The sequence below is a fragment of the Petaurus breviceps genome, unplaced genomic scaffold, assembly GCF_028583685.1.
Source record: "Petaurus breviceps papuanus isolate PSGF00001 unplaced genomic scaffold, PetGlider_PUasm1.0 120, whole genome shotgun sequence".
Taxonomy (NCBI): domain Eukaryota; kingdom Metazoa; phylum Chordata; class Mammalia; order Diprotodontia; family Petauridae; genus Petaurus; species Petaurus breviceps.
The window spans coordinates 2,998,239-3,011,558 of NW_027185627.1; the positions used below are offsets into that span (position 1 = coordinate 2,998,239).

A 13,320-nucleotide genomic window follows, 5' to 3' on the forward strand; every position below is an offset into this window, starting at 1 on the left:
AGAGAAGAGAAGAGAAGAGAAGAGAAGAGAAGAGAAGAGAAGAGAAGGGAAGAGAGAAGAGAAGAGAGCCCAGGACGGATATTTATGGTGACAACACTTACGTGGACAAGAGAAAAAGTATAGTCAGACAGTTGGAGGAGAACAAGAAAGAGCAGTGCTATAGAAGCAGAGGGAAAAGAGATCATCCAGAAGAAGAGGGAGGCCAATGGTGTTAAAAAGCTTCAGAGAAATGGAGTAGAACAAGGAATGAGAAAGGGTCATCAGCTTTGGTAATTAAGAGACCAGCGGTAATCTTAGAGAAAGCAGTTTCACTTCAGTAGTGGGGTTGGAAGGCAGAATTCAAGAGAACAAGAAGAAAGTGGGAGGTGAAAAGAGAAACAGTGACAGTAGAAAACCCTTTCCCAAGAGTTTGGTTGCAAAAGGGGGAAGAGCAACAGGACAATCAGTGTTTCAGGAATGTCAGGGTTACATACACTTTTTAAGGATAGAGGAGACTTGGAAATATGTTTAAGTAGTGGAGAAGAACCCAGCAGATAAACAGATTGAAGAGGAGAGAAAGAGAGGGGACGTTCAAGAAAGTAACACCTGGGTGAGACAGGCAGGGAGCTTAGAACAGAATCACAAGAGTAAGGCTTAACTTTGGCAAGAAGAGGCACCCACTTTAGACTGCGGGAGGATGAGGAGGGATGTTAACGCGAGGAGCAGGCAAGGCCTAAGGCAGAATTCTAACCCAAATATCCAGATTGTGAGTGCAGCACTCTTCCCGCCACCTTATTGCGCTATGCCTAGCGTGCTTTGTTGTTACATCTCATATAAGGCAATGGATGACCTTAAAGTGACTCCAATGTACCAAAATACCGGAATTCATCCACATTGTTGATAAAGCATAGCAATACATTCTTTTCCAAAGCTGGGAGAACTAATTCATCTATTGTACTGAAGAGAAATGTCAACTATCTCTGTCTTTTCACAGTATTTGAGGCTGTTCAAGGGGAAACACTGTAGAAAGAAAATCAGTTTGGGATTCAAGACAAACTGATTCTAGTCCTATCTTTGCCAAATGTGTGACCCTGGGTAAGTGAGCTCAGCTATCGGGGCTCTGGTTTCTTCATTTGTAAAGTAAAGGGGTCACTCCCACATTTAATTATTTCTATGAATCTATGTATACCTGCATTGACTGAGCTGTGTCCTGTTCAAATTTTTTAATATCTTCCTTGACAAGAATCATTTGTTCCTTTAGGAAAGATGCTTCCTGTTTAAGGGCTTCCACATCTCGGAGAACTTTGGGCATATTCTGGAGAGCCTGGTGACTGGTTTCTGTAGAAACAAAGAAGCAATGTAGAAGTAGATGAAAACTGGCCACCACAAAGGAATACAATTCAAGTACCCTAAAAACAAATAAGAATCTTTACTAAAACATTCCAAAATGAGATAGAATACTTGCTAATCAAGTTAAAATGTATTATTATTTACAATAGCCATTCAGCTAAAACAATTATGCTTACATGAAGAGTTTATGGTCATAAAAGACTTAGCTGCTCTGATCAATACAATGATCTAAGACAATTCCAAAGGACTAATGATGAAAAAATACTATTGATGTCCAAAGAGAACCGATGGACTCTGAATGCAAACTGAAGTATAATCTTCTCACTTTGTTGTTCTCCCTTTTTTTTGCCATAAGGCTAATATGGAAATATGTTTTACATGATTCCACATATGTAATCGATAACATGCTGCTTGCCTTCTTAGTGGGTCAGGAGATGGGCAGAAGAGAGAGAATTTGGAACTCAAAAATTTTTTTTAATGTTTAAAATAAATAAATAATGATTTTTTAAAAAAAGAATTTAGATGGTGAACAAGGGTAAATGAAAGTGAGGAAAAATAGTTTTCTTCTATTCATACTTCATAGTACTTCAGCTTTTTTTTTTTTATTCTGAAAAGTTGAGAATATACTCAGAAGCAAGTCTACTAGAAAAATGGATCCTATTGGGGTAGCTAGGTGGCACAGTGAATAGAGCACCAGAGTCAGGAGGACCTGAGTTCAAATCCAGCCTCAGACACTCAACACAAAACTAGCTGGGTGACCTTGGGCAAGTCACTTAACCCCAACTGCCCTCCCCAAAAAAAGAAAGAAAAATGAATCCTGTTTAGAATACTTACTTGGAACTGCAATGGTGGAGACCAAGAGTTATAGGTTTTTTTGTCAGAGTGGTGAAGACTATGGATCCTTCTCACAATAAAGTTTTTAAATGCATAAAATAAAATATGCAGAATCGCAAAGGAAAATAAACTTAATGAAATTTTGCTATCAAAATATTTTTAAAAACAAATTCATCAATCCCTGTTTAAGAACCCCTGGTCTAGACTAAATGGTTTCCAATATGTGTATATTCACCAGGATAAGATAAAAAAAAAAATGATCCCAGATCAACAGGAAGCCACTAAAGCTTACTGAATAAAGGAATAACATTGTTATATGTGTGCATCATTTACACTACCAACTGCTGCTGCCCTCTGAGGTGTCCCTGCTCTAGCCATAAGATACCGGGATTGGGGGGGGGGGGTGTGCAGAGGGTTGCAGAAGTTGGAAGGAAGGAATTTCCCAATGGCATCTGTGCAGCTGCTGCTGGTGGTACCCAGGCAACACTTACACTGGGTGCCTGTGCAGAAATGAGGCCCCCCCCAGGGGAGAGACACTTATACTGTGGAGGAAAGGGGCAAAGTTGAGGAGTATTGTAAGACAAGGAAAGGTGCAAGTATGTAGGATATAAGCTCAATGATTGGCTATATTTCCCTCTCTTTGATTCACTGATTACACATCACTTGTTGTCAGACCCTAGCCTAGCCCTTAGTTAAAACCAAGTGAGAATATCCCTAGTATCCAAGCAGTTGCTAAGTGTCATCATTTCTACTTCCAAAATCTCTCTTGCACCTGCTTCCTCTGTTCTCACCCAGCCCAGTTCTCTAGCTCTCATTACTTCTAATTAGAACTACTGAAATAGCCTCCTACCTGGTCTCCCTGTTTCAGTCTCTCCTCTCTCTAATCCATTACACAGCTGTCAAACTGATTTGCAGTAGTACTGACATTTAGTTATGTCTAGTCCAGAGGTATCAAACACTATTATCATGTGGGCCACAACACTTATATGCCACATGAATCAGATTAAATTATAGTTCTTATCTAATTTTTAATGTGTTGATGTATTAATAAAAAAAATAAGTAATAAATATGTGGCTTTCTGAGTCAATATACAGCCACAGAGATCCTAATGTACAGTTTAGTGGTTCCCTTTCTGGAGACTGCAGACCTTAAATGACTCTCAGAGTGCAGTCCAGACCAGATTAAAGATAATTGACAAATGTTTAACAAAATATATAAAGATACAGGGAAACATTGTTATTGTTGTTCAGTCTCAGTCAAATTCTTCAGTGATCCCATTTGGAGTTTCTTGGCAAATATAATGGAGTGGTTACAATCAAACATAGATAATATTAATTTGTCGTTTTCTAAGTCAATATGCAGCCTCAGGATCCATTTCACACCACTGGTCTAGACAACCTATTAAAATGGGCTAAAATGACTAAAAAACTTATAAACGGGGTGGGTAGGTAGGGCAGTGAGTAAGAGCGCCGGCCCAACGTCCCAGGATTGGTTCTGGCCTCAGATACTTAACATCCACACAAAAAAACTGGCTGTGTAACCTTGGGCAAGTTACTTAACCCCAATTGCTTAAAAACAAAAAACTAATAAAGGAAATTTCTGATATCTTTTCTTTTGTATAAATATACCTCATTTAAGAGCCTTACTCAGTTCTGTGCTAATTCATTTTCTCCACATTTTCCAATGCTTCTAAAGAGGGTAATCAATTAATTTGCAAACATTTTTTTATGAACTTAATTTGTTTCAGGGACTATGTCAAGAGCTAAGAATACATTCAAACTGAAGCAAAGTACTTGCTCTCTTTCCTTTTCTTCTTTGGTTCGGTTTCCTCTTTCCCATTGTTCATTCCATCCAATACAATCCTTCTTTATAACCTGACCAATGTCTAATGTGAAAGTATCTGCAGATCCCATACTTGATTATATGCTGCCATGGGGAGGGGGGGGAGGAGAAGAAAATTTGAAACTGTGGAACTGAATCTTGTAAACGAAAAGTAAATGAACAGATTAATAAAGACCAAAAAAAAAAAAAGCTGAGAATACAAAGAAGCAGTGAAAACAATACCTGTCTTCAAGAAGTATACATTCCAACATGTATTTACACATTATACACACACACACATATATGTACTTTTATAGGTATATACACAATACGTACAAAGGGGATACATGACAACCTTAGAGGGATGCACTAGAATCTATAGAACCAATAAATATGTTTGTATGCACTGAAAAAATAACACTGACTATAAGCCAAACTCAGGTTTTATAAAATCCAAATTCGAGAGGAAAACTTATATTTGGGCTAATACAGAACTACTGACTTTATCTGGGGGGCAACAGAATAGCTAGAAGGTTAATGGAGAACTGTGTATTTATAAAGCACACAATGATTACAAAGTCCATTGTAAATGTTATTTCATTTGATCTTTATAGGAACACAGTGAACCTTGAGTTCAGTAAAATATCTGACAAGTTTCCAGTGATATTCTTGGAGGTAAAATCAACAACCTATATTTACAAAGATCTTTATGGTTTATAAAGCACGTTCCTCACAAAAACTCCATGAGATAGATATTATAGATAAAGATATTGACCTGCTCAGTTACACAGCTGGGCAATAGCGGAGTTCTGACTCAGATCTAGTTCTTCTGATGCTAATCAATAACACCCAAATAAAAGGGGATTGGGACCTCAGATCTTAGATTCTATCAAAATGCCTACAATTTAAGAACCATCAATATTGACTACAGTAAATAAGGTATCTAAATGACCAGGCAGAGAATCCTCATATATGGATAAATTCTTCCCGTCACTAGAAGTCTCCATAGAAGAATCAGTATTAACGCCACAAAGAGCTACTGAGCATCAGATTCATTTCTTACATCGATGCCAGCTTAGTGGAATATATGGAAAAACAAGCTAACATCAAAACATTCTCTCACCTCTGACACTCCAACAAATCCTAAATCCACAAGCCTATCTGGATGTCTAATTCACTCCACCATCATCATCTGCTAGTTAGAAATTCACTATTATTCACTAAGTATAAACCAATAGAGAAAACTGTCAACTATGGTTTGAATACTTACAAATCCAAAGTCAACCATTTCACTTTCAGATAGCTCTATTTATAAGAAAATCTTCCCTTGATTTCAAATCTAAATTTGTCCCTTTGCAGCAGGTACCTCTCCTAATTCTGTTTTCTAGTGCTAAAGAGTACAAGTCTCTTCTCTCTTCCAAGTCTTTCAAGGGCTTGAAGAAAGGTATAAAACCCCTTACCCCAAGTCTTCTCTTCTCCAGGATAAATATCACCAATTTCTTAACCACTCTTTCTATGAGATAAGTTTGAGATCCTTCATCATCCTGGTTGGCCCCCTTTTAATATTTTTCAATGTCCTTTCTAAAATGTGGTATCCAAAACTGAACATAATATTCTAGATATGTTGATAGTATAATTAGTTAGATAGATTCAAAATTAAATGAATGACCAAACCCAGACAGTAGGCATTAATGGATCTATGTCAATCTGGAGGAAGGTTTCCAATAGAGTGCTTCAAGTATACCCTTAGTCCTGTGATAGTAAATAATTTTTCAGTGATTTTGATACATAAATAAGAGGCATATTTTTAATTTATGTAGATGTCACAAAAATGGCAGGGATAGCTAACACGAGATGACAGATACATAAAACAGGCTAGAATAATAGGCCAAATATAATACAGAATCTATCAGATGTAAATGTAAAGTCTTAAAACTGGGTAAAAAACATCAACTTTCAAAAAAAAAAAGCATCAACTTTGTAAATTGGAGTCAAGGGGGAAAGTTTCGCTAGAGGATGATTCATGAGACAAAAATCTCTGGATTTCCAAAGATGGTAAACACCCCCCAAAAAAAGCTAATACAAATTTTTAGCTACATCAAGAAAGGCATAGTGTCCAGGATTGGAGAAGTGAAAGCTCTGCTAAACCTCCTTGGTTAGACCATATCTAGAATACTATGGTCACTTCTAGTTGCTACATTTTAGGAAATACACTGACAAGCCATAGAGTATTGAGGTATGGTGACCAGAATGGAGGATGAACTTAAAACCTTACCAAATAAAGATTGGTTGGGATAATTAGCCTGAAGAAGGGAAGATTTAAGAATGATATGATAACTATCTTCAAGTATTTAGAGGGATATCATACAGAAGAGGCACTGGACCTGTTATGATTGGACCCAGAAGGAAGAACAAGGAACAATGAACAGAAGTTTCAGAGAATCAGATTAAGGAAAATGTCACTAACAATCAAACTTATTTATGGGATGAAACTCTCTAGTAAAATCTGACCCCCTGTAACTTCAAGAAGCCCTTGAAGGGAGGTATTTCAGCAAACACATTTAAAATAATTAAGTTAACATTTATATTTTGCTTACTATGTACCAGGCACTGTACTGAGCACTTCACAATTATGATCTCATTTGATCCTCACAACAACCCTGGGAGATAAGTGCTATAATTATCTCCACTTAGCAGATGAGGAAATTGAGGCAAGAAGAAGTTAGGTAACTTGTCCAGGGTCTCACAGCTAGTGAGTGTCTGAGGCAAGATTTTAACTCAGGTTTTCCTGACTCCAGGCCCAGCATTCTAGCCACTTTACCATCCAACAGTCTAGAAGAGGTCTAAATGGACTTCGAGCTCAATGAATTAAAAGTCTGATTTGACAGCTGATAAAGTTAATTCCATCTTGGACTGAAACAAGGCAGTTAGGTGGTACAGTAGATAGAGGGGTAGCCTGAAGTCAGGAATCTTCCTGAGTTCAAATGTAGCCTCAGACACTTACTTAGCTGTGTGATTCTAGGCAAGTCATTTAACCCTGTTTGCCTCAGTTTCCCCATCTATAAAATGAACTAGAAAAGGAATTGGCAAACCACTCCAGTCTCTTTGCCAAGAAAACCCCAGATAAGGTCACAAGGAGTGAGACAGGATGGAAAAATGACTGAATAGCAGTAAAGTTCTGAAACATTGGGCCCTCATCAGACCACATTTCTGAGTTTCAGTTTCTACAGCTGTAAAATGGAAATAATATATGAAAGGACCTATTTCACAGGGTTGTCATGGGATTCTAGTGAGATGATGGCAAAAATTCTATACAAATGTCAACTACTATTATTACAATTTTTTTTATTATTACAATTCTTAATAGGATAAAGAACAGGAACTGGACCTGTCCATTTCCAGTGATTTCTCCAGGCAGTCACCCAGGAAAAAGACTGTCACTAGTTTCTCTGTCTTGGACCCCAGGCATATCTCCATCTGGGTTCAGAAGGCCACTAATGAACAAGACCCTGCCATCCACCAATCAGTTTTTGGGTTTCTGTCTTGGTGCCAAGGTAGTCAGCCCCAAGATGGGACCCTGCCATTCACATCTTGGCTCCCAGTGACTTCCTTAGCCAGGTCATTTAGGAAGGATCTTAGACAGTCCTTAAACTATTCACCTGCCTCCACTCAAAAGACTTCTCTCTAACCACTGATATTCTTCCTAGATTCATTCACCAATGGTTAGTATATTCCCAGTTCTCTGTATTCTCCCTATCTCATTAACTCTGAACACCCAGCTGCCAATGTACAAACCTCATTCCTCATCCCAATTACCTGAACCCTTACTCCCTTACCTTCAACTGTACCTACCCAATGTCCTGCTCCAGATCTGCAAACTTCTTCTACTGTACCCTCTGGAGTGGTTGCTCTCAAAATATCAAACTGCTTTTTCTTCTTAAGCATCTTCTTTTCATCATCCCTCTATTTTCTGACACTAAGAACTGGTTCCTGGTGACACAGCTTTCTTTGCTACCCCTGCTAGTACTGGTTATGCTTTCTCTCAAGCCTCTGAGGAACCACTGGCTAAGGCAAGAAAATGAGTATACTCTTTGCCCCACATTACTTTTTCTAGACTCTCCCTCTACTGCTATCACTAATCAAAAACCCCTCCTTCTTTGAGGTTCATGCAATCCAAATTTATCATCCAATCCAGATCACTTATCTACTATTATCTATCAACACCCAAGACGTTCTCTCTCCTCTTTAATGGGTCCAGCACCTGCCTCACAGCCTTTCACTCCACAACTCCTGCCTTCATGCTAGGGGACTTCAATATAAATATCGATACTTTCTCAAATACCATAAGCTCTCCAATTCTTCAATCTATTGAATCACCTTCATCTCCACTCCACTTCAGCTGGACACAGGGATGGCCCTGTTCTTGATTTTACCATCACCCAAAGTGTTTCATTTCTAGGTTCAAAAACTCCAAAAATCTTTTGTCTGGTAATATTTTATTTGAAGGATAGAGTGAGGCTGACAGCTCTGCACAGCTCTACCTCACCTGAATCCAATTCACACACAAGACATCATCCTCATGACAGCATTGCTCCTCTGCAAGAATGAAGGACAAACAACATCTTATTATTTATCAGGCAGCTAGTGGTGCAGGAGACAGAGTATAAGGCTGGGAGTCAGTAAATCCAAAGTTCAAATCCTGCCTGCCTCAGATAGTCCCTAGTTCTGGGCAAGTCACTTAACCCCTCTGTTAAATGAGATCTCTGTGCCTCAGTGTGAAATGGGTATGATAACAGCCCTACCTTGAAAGGTTGTCATGAATAATAAGTACATTATCCCGTATAAAGGGCTTTGTGAACCTTGAAGTTCCACAGAAATGTTCGCTATTAGCTATGACTGTGCCACCTTTCCCTATGCCTTCCAACCCTTAACCCTGCTCTTTGTCCTTGTTGTGAACTCCTTTTCCTCCACTCTTCAGTTCTTTTATAAGCTATCACTACTACCTTCTCCTCCCTTCCCTATCCTGACCTCTTACTAAATCAATCCAATTCCACACTACACTTTCGAATACTCTTGAATCCCTTGCCCTACTGTCCTACTGCCAATCACACTTGCCCATAACCAACTCTAGATTACTCTCCTGATCTAGCCTCCTTTACTATTATTCAAGTGCTGCTAAACAGAGCTGGAGAAAATCACTAAACCATGTCGAGTTCACCATTAATTGAAGTTATCTAATCTCAACTGGGCCTTCAGTGCAAGTAAGGCAATCATTCTACTCCTCTCTCAATAATTCCCTATCCCACTTTCCCTAGCAATTGTTTCAAATTTTCCCCTCTCCTCAAGCATCCCACAGCACCCCCTCCCTCCAGCCTCTGTGATCAAGATTCCACCTCATACTCCACTGAAGAAATTTAGACCATTCGTGAGAACTCCCTCTTCTCCCCTCCTCATTTATATCACTTAGACATCGCCCCCCCACCTCCATTTCTTCCATCACTCCTATCTTACATGAAGAAGTAGCCCTTCTCCTTTCCAAGGAAAACCCTTCTACATGTACCCTTAATTCCATCTCCTCCCTTCTCCTTCAATAGAATTTCACCACTATCATCCCTACTCTCTCTAAATGTCAATCTCTCCTTATCCCTTGTAGACAGATCCTTCCTGCTGCCAACAAATACACACAGGTCTACCCTATCCTTAAAAACCCTCACTCAATCTGACTGTCCCCGATTGCTATCATTCTATAGCTCTCTTCCCCTACTCAGCTAAACTCCCTGAAAAAAGTCACCTACACTTAGTGCCTCCTCTTCCTCTTCTCTCACTCTTCTTAACCCTCTCCAATTTGACTTATAACCTCATCATTAAAGTTACCAATGATTTCTTGATTGCCAAATCAGACGTCTTTCCTTAGGTCTTGCTCATTTTGACTTCTGTCACATTTTTTACACTGTTGGTCATTTTCTCCTCTTAAATACACTTGTACGACACTGCTCTCTCCTGGCTCCCCTCCTTACCTAGCTGACTAGTCCTTCTTCTCAATCTCCTTTGATAGATCTTCATCTACATCACAACAAATAATCATGGGTATACTCTAAGGTTCTGTACCAGATTCTCTTCTCTTTTCCCTCTATACACTTCATTTGGTGTCCCATACACTTCACATCATGTACCATGCCCCATGGGTTCAATTATCATCTGTATGCAGATGATTCCCAAGTCATATATCTGGCCCAAATCTCTCTATTGAGCTCCAACAATTATATTCTGGATATCTAGAACTAGACTTCCTAGGGGCAACTCAAACTCAATATGCCCAAAACAGAACTCTTCATCTGTTCCTCTAAATCTTCTCTCTTCTGAACATCCCTACTACTTTTAAGGATGTCACCGTCTTCCCAGATACTCAGGCTCACCACCTCAGGATCAATCTTACCTTATTACTCTTACTCACTGCAATATGTCCAAAATCTATTAGATGCTGTTATTATCCACTGACAAAAACTGTCATTTTTACTTTCTCAACTATCTCATACCTCCGATTTTATTTATCTACCCACCATGGTAGGTCAGGTCTTTGTACCATTAGCTACTACTGAAACAGCCTTCCAACTGGCTTCCCCATCTCATTTTTCTTCCCCCTCCAATCCTTTCTCCACTCAGCTGTCAGAGTGAATTTCCTAAAGCTTCATTTCTTGCCCCTACTTAAACTCCAGTGAATCTCTATCACCTCTGAGATCAAAAATAAAATCCTCTCTTTGTTATTTAAAGCTCTTTAAAACCAGGCCCATTGCCTACCTTTAAAATATTCTTACATTTTACTCACTTCTATGAACTATATAACCAGCCATAACAACCTATTAGCTGATACCCCATTTTCCCAACTCTGTTCTTTTGCATTGATGGATCCCCATGCCTGAAATGCTCTCTCTCCTCATCTCTGACTTTTGGCTTCCTTCACAATTCAACTCACATTCCACCCTCTGCATGAGGTCTTTCCCAGTCTCCCCAGCTGCTAGTATCTATCCCTCTAAAATGCCATTCAATCTACTCTGACTATATCTTATACAATACCTAGTTACTTTAACATTTGTGTCTCCCATTAGAATCTGGGATTCTTGAGGCGCAGGGTGTTTTTGCCCTTTTTTTTGTATCTCCAGAACTTAGCTTAGTGATTGGTATATAATTAGTGCTTAATAAATGTTGGAAAAGCGACTAATGGCAAGGAAATTCCCTCTATCAAAGTAGATTGGTACCTTCTCTGCAATTTTCAGTTTTAAAGAGTTGCCTCATGAACTGAAAGATTAGGTGATTGATCCAGGGTCACATAATCAGTATGTGTCAGAGGTAGGGCTTAAATCCAGGTCTTCTTGGTTTTAAGGTTGGCTCTCCATCCACTCTGCTATGTTACCACTCCAGTCTTAATAAGTGTCTTTAATAAAAGAAATTAAGTGTACCTGCCAATCTCCGATCCAGAGCAAGAATACCCAAGGATCTTTAAATCAAAGTGCAAATTTAGTGGGACTTCAGGTATGGTATTACTTTATATTCTCTTTAAATTTCTTCTGTATACATGTATACATATATATGTATACACACACATATAAAAACCTACTGTTTTGTGGTTCAGTAGTGCCCAACTCTTTGTGACCCCATTTTGGGGTTTTCTTGGCAAAGATGCTATAGTGGTTTGCCATTTCCTTGGAACTGAGGCCAACAGGGTGAAGTGAGTAACCCAAGGTCACACGGCTAGTAAATGTCTGAGACCAAATCTGAACTTATGGAGATGAGTCTCCCTGATTCTAACCCGGCACTCAATCCACCATGCCACCTCATATATATGTATTATATGTGTGTGTATACATATATACATACATACATCTATGTGTGTGTGTATGCTTCCTGTCTTCCCAATAAAAGGTAAATTCCTTGTGAGTAAGGATTGTTTTGTGCTTCCTCTCTGTATCCTTAGCACCTACCACAGTGCCTGGCACAGAGTAGGCATTTAATAAATTGTTAGTTGAATGACTGAATGAATTTCTTCCCTTTGGGAAAGGGATCATGAAATGGGAAATTTGAGTTTATCCTTTAGCAGAACAATGATCTTCCCCATGTTGCAAAGGAACATTGTAATGGAATCAAAATTCAAAATTTGAAGTTCTACTTCTGACATACTGTTCTGACTCCCATGATTTGGCTATTTAAGGAGGCAATGAATAGTAAAACTAAAGTTCTAGGACAAGGGTGGAGAATCTGGGGCCTTGAGGCTGCATGTGGCCCTCTAGGTCCTCAAGTATAGTCCTTTGATTGAATCCAAACTTCACAGAACAAATCCCCTTAATAAAAAGATTTGTTCTGTAAAACTTGGGCTCAAAGGGCCACACCTGAGGCACGTGGAAGGCCACATGTTGCCTCAAGGCCACAGGTTCCCCACCCCTGTTCTAGGATGATTTTGACATTCAAAATATCAATACTGGCTACACTCTATAACAAAATACAAAATCTCAATCTCTTTCTCTCTCTCTCTGAAAAACCTGCAGCATTTGTTACTTTTACAAAACTGCTTTTCTCTCCTCTTCCTTTTTCAGTCTTTGTTAGGAGGGACAGCTTGCTGGGGAAGGAAGAACGAATTAGGGTGAGAGTAAAACAAAAACATATCTATAGAAGTAAAAACAAAAAAATATTGTGCATTGTGTTTCCACACAAAACTATTTTAAAAATGTTTCAGTTTAGCTTCTTTATGATCTCAGGAATGGATTGAGGTAGATGTCCTTTCAAATACTACCTCTGACACTACCAATAAGACCTCTGGCAAGTTATTCAATCTTCCTAAGATGCAGTTGATTTTAAGACTTATTACTAGGGTTTCTCCTAACAGTTCTTTTGTGTTCATTCACTATCCATTAGTTGTTACAAAGAGGCAGCTAGGTGGCATAGGACAGAGCACTGGGCTGGGAAATAAGACAGATCTTCCTGCATTCAAATCCCCTAAGACACCTATTAGCTGTTCAACCCTGGGCAAGTCCCTTAACCCTGTTTACCTCAGTTTCCTCATCTATAAAATGATCAGGAGAAGAAAATGGTAAAACACTCCAGTATCTGCCAAGAAAAATCCAAATGGGGTCAAGAAGAGTAGGACAGGACTAAAAAGACTGAATAAAATTTTTTTACAAACACATCCTGGCCTCCTTGCTGTTTCTGGAACACGACACTCCTCCTGATTCCGGGCATTTTCAGTGGTTGTCCTAGAAGAATGCTCTCTCTCCTCCAGGCTTCCTTTTAGAATCTCATCTCAAGTCCTAACTTCTTCAAGAAGCATCTTTTTTTTTTTTTTT

General features: G+C 39.0%; 1 protein-coding gene across 2 annotated transcripts in view; it reads right to left on the reverse strand.

Annotated features, from left to right (window-relative positions):
* Nucleotides 1-13,320, reverse strand: part of COG7 (component of oligomeric golgi complex 7) — a 73,129-nt gene that overhangs the window by 58,642 nt on the left and 1,167 nt on the right. For both annotated transcript variants that reach the window (XM_069089250.1, XM_069089255.1), the window contains exon 2: nt 1,169-1,317. In XM_069089250.1, coding sequence (XP_068945351.1) covers nt 1,169-1,317 — 149 coding nt within the window. The remainder of the gene's footprint in view (nt 1-1,168; nt 1,318-13,320) is intronic.